General features: G+C 37.7%; 1 protein-coding gene across 1 annotated transcript; it reads right to left on the bottom strand.

The window, feature by feature from the left end:
- Positions 1 to 2,909: 2,909 nt before the first annotated feature.
- Positions 2,910 to 9,131, bottom strand: fibpa (fibroblast growth factor (acidic) intracellular binding protein a). The gene is made up of 11 exons (XM_028008071.1): positions 8,772 to 9,131; positions 8,589 to 8,673; positions 6,888 to 7,086; positions 6,661 to 6,787; positions 6,350 to 6,450; positions 5,772 to 5,905; positions 5,239 to 5,347; positions 5,070 to 5,133; positions 4,897 to 4,983; positions 4,729 to 4,826; positions 2,910 to 3,164 (listed from the first exon to the last, which is right to left on the bottom strand). Exons 2-11 carry the CDS (start codon positions 8,671 to 8,673, stop codon positions 3,095 to 3,097), a joined length of 1,074 nt encoding a protein of 357 aa, XP_027863872.1. The 5' UTR covers positions 8,772 to 9,131; the 3' UTR covers positions 2,910 to 3,094.
- Positions 9,132 to 9,497: the final 366 nt, after the last annotated feature.

Here is a 9,497-nt window from a genome sequence, read left to right as displayed (position 1 = left end):
TCAGATTGTCTCGCTTGTGCTTATTTCTGGTTGTTGGTGAAGAAAATAACAGATTTTAAAATATTAAACACATGTTGAACTTTAAAGGCTGTTAAACAAACTTAGAATCCAGGAAAACTACTTCCAGAATAGGAACATTAAAAATTTGAGCATACTTGGAAAGCCCAGATTATACTTACTTCCTTATACTTATCTAGCAACCATGAACAGCAATTAGAACAAACTTAGAAACCAGAATAAACTACTTTAGCAACTACGTTTTAGACTCCTATTCTGCCAACCCAGAAAAGGAATTAGACCAGATGTTACTTATTTTTTTGTTTTTCTTTTGCTCTTTCCTTTGGTTTGTTATTAGGCCTTCGCAGCGAAAGCGAAGGCCTAATAATGTACGTAATAATGTTTATTAGTAAACACTATGATCACATAGTGTTTAATAATAAACAACTAAAAAAGTTGTTTTTTAGGGTTATGAAAAACAGCTTTTTAAAAAAGTAAAAAACTTTTAAGAGTTGTTTTTTAAAAAGTTGTAAGATATAACAACCTTTTATGTAAAATATAGCAAAAAAAGTTTGCTATATTTTTGCTATATAGCAAAAGATATATTGCAAAATATAACTTCTGCTATATTTTACTTTTGCTAAATATAGCAAAATATATAACATCATTCAGCAGAAGCAGAATTTTGTATAAAACCTGAAATATTTGGAAAAGTACATTGGTAAAATCTAGCAGAAGATGTAGCATAATTCAGACGAAGCAGAACATTTTGATTAAAGTTTGCAGAAGACCTTTGCAGACATTAAAACCAGTAAAAGCAAAAGGCATTTGCAGAAAGGTAGACATGCAGAGTGCTGGCACAGATAGAAACAGAGAAACGCATTGAAGAAATAGAAGGTGTGACATGTCTGTACTCCAGAAGAGTTTGACAGAAAACCGTAAGACCTGTCGCAATGATAGTAAACGTTACTTAAAGTAGACATATGTGCATAAATTGTCTGTAGAGTTAAATATGCATGAACAGCATCATTCTGTCAACAAGCATGATAAGTTACTAGAGTGTACACTAACAACTGACAACAGTTAGAGAACTCCACCAAAGGATTACATTGTAACCCTGAAAATGATCAAAAGTCTGCATAAAACTTAAATCGCAATCGTGAAAAAACCATAAGAAATAATTAAAAGCCGAAAAATTTGAAGATAGTTTACAGTCTTGTGACTAGTTTTAAAGTTGAATGGCGTTTCTATGTTGAAGTAGACAGAAGTAGTAAGCTGTGAAAAAGCAGGCGATTTTGATAGAATTTCAATGTATTTTAATGGGGCTGAAATTTGCACAAAAGTGCAAATATTTCAAAAAGTACAATAGTAAAATTTAGAAAAAGACTTAGCAGAAATCTCCAGAAGTAGCAGAACATTTTAATATATGCATTAGTAAAATTGGTTAGTTTGCAGAAGTAGTTAGACCGAAAAACATAAACAGGATCTTAATAAGTGAGAATGCAGCAATCTCACTGATTGCTGATTTAATCAAATGTAAGAATTTAGTAGCTGATAAAGATGCAAAGATTGATTCCTCCTAAATGAGTAATATCACTGACAACTTTGAGCGTCCTTCATGAGACTTCTTCAGTCAGAGGCTTTTTCAGAACCGCTGTGATACAGACTGCTACAGTAAATCCTGCCCACAGCCATCATCAACATTTTATTTCCTTTTGGGATTAATAATGCATTTTTGCAGGCCTGGGGAGGAGAGCTGGATATGGAGATTATGATGAAATGTGGAACTCTGCCAGAAAAATTACTATTTGTAATCGCTCCTCTGTGTTGCAACTTAAATTACTACATAGAGCTCACTTGGCCCCAAACCGGGTGTCTAAGTTTAAACCAGGGTCCTCTTCACTGTGCCCTAAATGTAAAATACATGAAGGCAGCCTCACACACTCTTTAGTCTTGCCCGAAAATCCAGATATACTGGGAATCTATTCTGGTTGAGACTAGGGAAATTATCAAAACTAATATTGATCTTGATCCGGTGTCTCTCCTCCTTGGTCTACTAAATAAACATATCCAAAATCAAAACAAGAGTAAATTCTATAATGTCCTAATTTTCTGTGCTCAAAAGAATATTTTATTACAATGGATTTCTCATAAATCTCCTACTATTTTTGGGTGGAAGAAGCTTATTTTGGAATATATCCCTCTCGACTTTCTAACATGTCTCGTCCACTTTAAGACTGACATTATTGGACGCATATGGAAGCCCTTCTTGGACTGTGGTGAAGGACACGTGTCTACCATCCTGTCTGGAGCTTTTATAAATGCCTAGACATGGACTATGTAATGATGGAAGTATGTATGCTCCCCATCTGATCTTTTTGTCTCCTCTGGACTGCACTGCTGAGCTTTTGTTCTGTATTATGTTGTTGTTACTAAACAAAAAATTACTAAACATATCTATAAAAAAATACAGCCTTTTTTCTAATTCGGTTTTCTCATTTATTCCACGTTTTTTGATGTGGACCTCCAGTATTTTAGGGTTTTCAAAGCCTCAGCCCTTTTGTGTGCTTTATTTATGTGTGGTGGCAGAAAAGGCAGCTGTCATTACGGCCACCCCCTCTCCAAACTGCCCCTTCTGGTTGCTCCCCCACGGCCACACACAGACATCCCACAACACATGATGTTCAGATCCTGTTTAAAAACACTCAAATAATTCAGACTCAATGCAGCGTTTTTAAAAAAATAAAGGATTTGATTCCCTTTTTCCCCTTCTGCTCTCTTATCGCCGCCCAACACCCAGCGGATAATAAATCCTGTGTCCTGTGCTGGGTTAATGGGAACATCTCTGCCATTTAACGCCGCACATAAAACACAAAGACGTGTTAAATGGGAAAAATAAAACCGAACGACACTCCAGTGGTAAAACCTTTATTTTATTTATAAACCAAATTTACAGAAACACAACAATGAATGCGGCAATAATGCAACACAGAACGTAGGAAATGGATTTCTGCCAAAACGAAGATAGAGAGGATAATGGCTTCAGCGAGGAGGCAGACGAACTGGGACACAAAAAGCAGAGAGGAGGGGAAACGCCTCAGTCGTGATACATTTTGTAGATGCAGCTTTTGATCACGCCCATATATCTGTCCCACACAGCCTGGTGTCTGAGGGCAGAGAACAAGCAGTCAGTGGCTGAATAATGCAAAGTCAGAGCTGGCAAGAAGGAATTGTGAAATCTGTGCAAAGAGAGTAAATGAGGCAACCGGGGTCCCCTGAGTTTAACCAGGGAGTCTTTGCTGCTATTTATGAATATCTCTTTGTTAGCCCTGAAGCAGAGCGGGGCTGTGTAAACCTTTAATTACATTCCTGAGAGTTTACATGAGAAACAAGGGGACTACAGTTACAGAAACCACATGGAAGACTTGCCAGAACAGAGATGACAGCTTCAATGATCACGACCTGAGCAGAGGATTCTGCTGATGAACGTCGCCTTTTCTGGGGGTTTTCACCGGTTTGGTTTTTACAAAAGAGAAGTAGTACAAGGAGTTCACAGTAGCTGCGATTCCTTTACAAACGTACGCAAATCTTTGTTGGTAAAACACAATTTTGCAATTCTGGCATTTCCATTAGATAACTACTAATTGTCTTTGTTATGGAGTCTTCATATTACATTTTCTCCTAGTAAAATCTTATTGTGCATTGTAATATAAAAAAAAATTTTTAGTTTGGTAGTCTGGTAGATTTGGTAAATTGCAACACTTGTTGCATTTTCAGCGGGTGCGGTTCACTTTCACACTGCACTGTGGTGGCGCTGCACCATGAACCACAGGAGGAAGCGACACAAAAACTTAAAAAGACATGAGCGTCACATTTTAGTGTTTAGTGGTTGTGGGATTTCTTATTTGTCTTTGGTAAAAGACTAGGAGCCATTTCTCACTGTAGCGTTAAACTCACAAGTTTGTTTTGGTTGCATTTACCCAGAATGCCCTGCGCTGTAGTCCACTTCCTGCTTTTGGAGCGGTCTCTGGTCTGCTTGGTGTTCACATATGCATTCGAAGTGCAGAAGAGTTCACTTCAACCGAACCGAGACAGAGGGTTTTAGGCAGACTAGAATTCGTATCAGAGTTTCATTCACATTTACCCAAACAAACTGGACTTTCCAGACAAACGAATTAGAGTTTGATTAAAACAGGATTAGTCAAACTCTGGTCTGCCTACAAACGCCGGTCTCATTTCGGTTAAAGTGAAGGCATATGTGAACACCAAGCGGACCGTAGACTGCTCCAAACGCAGGAAGTGGACTACAGCGCAGGGCATTCTGGGTAACCAAAACAAATGTTAGTCTAGCGCTACCGTGAGAAATGGCTTGTGGTCTTTTGCCCAATAAAAAGGAGAAATCCAACAGCCCAGGTAAATCTCCTCCACTCAATTTTTGTTTACATTTTTCAAAGAAGGAAGTTGTGCTCATGTCTTCTTCAAAGGTTTTTGTGTCATTTCCTTCAGTAGTTCTTGGTGCAGCGCCCCCGCAGACGAGGAGGGGAACAGGCTATTCTAATTGTTTGTAGCGATTGACTCAGTGCAGTCCGAAAGTGAACCACAGCAGCTGAAAATATAACAAATGTTGCAATTTTGGTTCCAGTCTACTGGATTAACAGGTGTGAAAACACCCTTAGATTGTTCTTCAGTTTCCTGACTTTCACTCTGACTGATAAAGGCGCGTTAACTCACTTGAATGAGTCCAGAATGTGTGCCGAGTTTGTGTAGTGGGTGAGGTAGAGCTTTATGTCTGCAGATGTCCATCGGTCTGAACGGCACGGCTCAATAAACTGGAAAAGAAAAGAAAAGGAGGAAGTCACGCAGCCTTGCAGACAGACAGATCTGGGATCAGATACTAACCTTCTCTACAAGATCGATGAAGAAATCTCTGACATCTTTGGTGTTTGTTAACTTTGTGGCAATGTTGACGAGACCTCTGGAAAGATTCTGTGGCAAAAAGAGAGGAATAACGCTTTCACCGGGACGGTTAACAACAGATTACATTTTACATTAAACCAGGAAGTGTTCCTCACTTTAAAATTAGCTTCCATCTCTGCGAAAGCTTTCGTTTTTCCTCTGAGAGCCGTGCAGACCAAACTGAGAAAAAACAGGAAATTAGATAAAAGTGTGCTGATAAAGCTTTGTGAGAAAGCCAGGCCGTTTCTCGGCCATCTGCACAAAATTGGAGCGTGTTTTCGTTACCTTTTGTGTTGATCCAGCAGATCTTTGTCGGTGATTAAAATCTTCAGCTCTTTCAGCTCCTGTAAAAACTCCTTGTCCAGGTCGACGTCCATGTCTTCCACCGTGTTGTCTACGAAGAGCATTCGAGTTGAGACTCCCACAAATCATTTTAGAACAAATTAATTTCTCAGAATTGTCTCTGTGTCAAACACACTCATTATCAAACTGTCTTGTTCCTAATTGAAACCATTCAGACTCAGAATTAACTCAAACAGGGATGAGTGAAACTTGAAGGACCTCTGGTGGTCACTGAAAGAGCCACAGTGAACCACTTGTTTTCTTAAGTACAGCTTAAAACTTTGCTTAAAAGTGTTTTTAAAGCAAAGTTTTAAAAACACTTGGTTTATTATTTCAGAGCTGCATAAACGTTAAATCTCGAGCAATTACGATGTGACATTTGATTAATGAGCTATGTAGCAGCTAAACGTGATATAAGTGGTGTTTATGTTTTATGTGGGTAAAAAGCGCCAAAGCAAACAAGAAAATTCCCTCACCAACGGCCCCAACTGTCCAGTTGTTGATAAGCTGCCCGGCGCAGAAAGCAAAGTCCTGGAAGGTCAGATACTGCAGCTTTTTCTTCCCCGTCTCAAAGCGGTTGTTGGCAAAGAAAACAATGGCAGCGTAATCCCTACCAAAAACCAGGCAGAAAAAGCAGCAGTTTTGATGGGTTAGAGAAGTGTTAGAATATTGAGGCTAAGGACATTTTTATAAATTTCATTACAAGACTAAAGTCTTAATATTACAAGAATGAAAAGTTGTAATAAAATGAGAATATAGTGATAATATTATGAGAATAAGTCAACTTAATGTGAGTATAAAAAGTCAGAATAATATGAGAATAGCCATAATATTATGAAAATTAATCAAGATTAGTTGTATGGCACATTTCAGCCATTCAAAGTAAAAACACAAAAATAAAAATGCTTAATATTACAACTTTGTTCTAGAAATAGTATGACCTCATTCTCATACAATTTTATACTCGTAATATAACAACTTTATTCCAAAATATTGTGACAAATATATAAAACACATCCAAAGCATTTTAAACCCAGCTGTGTTCACTCAATACCTTGCGAGTTTGTCAGAGAGAAGGAAATGCTGACGTATGTTCTCCACCAGGGGTCCCTTCAGCTCTTCCACAACTTTGAAAACACGTTTGAAGTTGTCAAACTGAAATACAGCAGATGACGCAGGAGGCTCGCTGAATTACAACATCGTGACTCGAACAACAAGCCAATCCCAGCCAATAAATTCTGCTCTGTCGAAAATGTTGAAATGACTTCACACAAAGCAAAAAAGAAGAGCTTGGAGGGATTCCTTTTTCCCATTTAGAGAGTTTAACAGCCTGAGAGTAAATCTCTCAACACTGTCTTCTTTTACCTGTCGTCTGCAGCTTTTCAGAGTCACACCTGTCTTGGCACCGATATCGTCCAAGTCTTTCTTTGTTCCTTTGGAGAGTTTTTTTCCTAAGACCTCACGCACAAACACATCATCAAAGGCATAATACCTAAACAAAAACACACAAATACTTTAGATGCATTCTCACCTAAATTTAAAAGTTTACATGACAAAGAAAAGAGCTAAAAATGTTGAGATGGCAGCATCACCTCTCTATGAGCATGGTTTGCCGGTGAGGGGGGATCTGGAAGAGCAGCTGGTTTGCGAGTTTGGCCGGACTCTGCAGCAGACGCTCACACATCTGGAAAGTCCTGTACTGGTCCATGGTGTCACTCAGGAGAACATCCTGGTTTGCTTCACACTCGTCCAGCATGCCTCCCGCCATGCGCACCTTCACAGCATCATTCACTGTCGGATAAAATCCAAGCCCCATTAACATGCATATCATATTCCTGTTTACATGTTGTGTTGTGGGATCAGTTGAGAAATGAATCGTGTCCACGTTAACACCAGACTGGCTACTGGAGGAACAAAAAGTACTTTTTACGACATAAACATGGTCACTAGATGCTTTTTTTTTTAGCTATGCTTATCCAGTAATCCACACTAGGCTTAATTAGATATTTTATCATGTAACAAAGTTGTGTAAATAATCAGCAGCTACAGTGGATCCATGTTGCTCCTAATATTTAGGGTGTGGAGGAAAACAACATTCCTTGCACGTTTTTCCCACATGTGTCACGTACTTTATCTGTTAGATCTCTAGTTCCTAGGAATTGCTAAAGCTACTGAAGTGCTTTCAGTGGCTTAGTTCTGCCCAAGTGTTGCACTGAGATCATTTCATGGCCACTTTTCTGTAATCTTGATGACACAGGAAACAAAATGTCATTAGATAGATTGTAACATTATTTTTAAGGATGCATAAAGAGAGCAGAGGCTTTGCAGTGAAGAAGCAACAATAAATCTGTTTCATTCTCTATTTTTTTCTGCTGTCATCCCAACTTTAAAACTTTAATACTTTAATTTAGAAAAAATAATTTCCCTTACAGATAACTCAAGTATTTTTAAATTGAACTGAAATTCTAGTTCAGGGTTAAGAGTTTTTCCTGCAACATTTAAAATCCAAAGAGACGTTTTTGCTGCCAGGCCAGTTGAATAAAACGGGTTTAGAGCCACAAATATTATCTGACCATTTGAAAAATCACATCTAATAATGTTTCATAAATATCTACTACAGGAAATCTGTTGTAATTCTTAAAATGCAGCCAATTTATTCCTATTTTTAGGATTTAATAAAAAGTACAAAAAAGACAACATAAAATTTGTTCAAAAAGATGATTGTTACTTTTCTTATACAGACTGTTTTGAAAATTACAAATAACTGTAGAACAAAAATTTGGTCTTCACAGGAAAGTTGAAATAAAAAACACTTTTTTTCTATCCTATTTTGAAGGAACCAACATTTTATGCACATCTGTTTCTGCTGGGGGTTTCATCCAGCTAAACGAAGGTGGTTCCTCTCCACTGTCCCCTCATGCTTGATGTGCGACTGCTGCAAAGTCAACAGCTTCATACAATTGGTAGTTTCTTAAATGTATAACTTATAATCAATTGGCAATGTATGATCAAATGGAGCTATCTATACTGGAATATAATAAACGAGCCTGAATTGTTTAACTAATTTGGTTGTACATTTCTACACAGCTGGATACAAACTAGATTTCTTTGTATTGAGTTGATATTAATGAACCTACTTAAACAAATTCTTTTGTAATATTTCCTCGTTGAGATAAAAATAAATTCTGCTCCTCTGATATTATTCCCTCACTTATTCAAACATGTACTTTTGTACTGCTTTATTTACCAGCCTACTAAAGTAAACATATTCAGTTAAGGATTCATGATCATACCTGTGTATCCATCCAGCCAGAGCTGGTAAACCTCCTCATCCATGATGGTGGTGTTACCAACGAACACATCAAGCTCTACGGCCATCTGCAAGGAGTAAAAAGAAAAGCTATTCAACATTAACACGTAGCGATCTGCACTTAGCTGCCTCAAACGACCTAATGTTGTCATATTATATTTTATACCTTGATTTTAGGGGTGTAAAAAGACCTGATTTAATAGTTTATCTTTAATAACAGCGGATCTTCAAGGTGAAACGTTCATCCTGTCAGCTGGATTTAAGCAGTTTTACTCATTAGCTAAATTAGTTCAAGGTTAGCTTCTCTGTTAGCAGCCTCGTAAAGCGAGCAACATTTAGCGACATCAAACTGATCATCAGAAGGCAAAACTGTAAATTAGGACTGAATAAAACTTTTAATATGGCTACAGATGATTAGCTGCAGCTCAAACATTTGCGATGAGACTAGAAATAACTATCCAACGGCTCCATCCTAATAGGTACGCAGTGTCAACAGCAGACATACAGCAGCACTCGCTTCCGCATTGGTGACGTCACGCCGTACGTAAATCGTTTGGATTTTTAAATATAAAAATAAAAACAATACAAGAAGTATATACATGATTTTATCATGTATATGCGCTTTAGAAACATTTTTATTATTTATTTTTATTTTACAGTAATTGTATTATGGTTGGTAAAACAGCTACTGTGTGATTCAAACGGTAGCTGTGGTTGCCATGGTGAAGTTAAGGTCGCGCTGATCTGATGCGGCGCTGACTGTAATGGAGAGGTTTTTTTTTCCACTTAAACAGACATTAGAGCAAACTAAACACTGCGCTATTTCTTTCGTAGGAAGTTTTCCAGGGACCTTAATACAGTCAGGTAGAAAAAAATTAGAACTCTGTTAAAT

This window comes from Xiphophorus couchianus, chromosome 23 (assembly GCF_001444195.1).
Source record: "Xiphophorus couchianus chromosome 23, X_couchianus-1.0, whole genome shotgun sequence".
NCBI classification, from domain to species: Eukaryota; Metazoa; Chordata; class Actinopteri; order Cyprinodontiformes; family Poeciliidae; genus Xiphophorus; species Xiphophorus couchianus.
The sequence above is the reverse complement of the archived record's forward strand: the minus strand, read 5'-3'. Positions and strand labels throughout refer to the sequence as shown.

Bases quoted from the DNA above. Each gene is read 5' to 3' on its own strand.
- fibpa (XM_028008071.1), bottom strand. From the start codon at position 8,673: ATGGCCGTAGAGCTTGATGTGTTCGTTGGTAACACCACCATCATGGAT. The intron at 6,788-6,887 runs GTGATGCTGCCA...GTTTTTGTTTAG, and splicing joins CAAACCATGCTCATAGAGAG to GTATTATGCCTTTGATGATG. The intron at 4,827-4,896 runs GTTAGTATCTGA...TTTCTTTTCCAG, and splicing joins TCATCGATCTTGTAGAGAAG to TTTATTGAGCCGTGCCGTTC.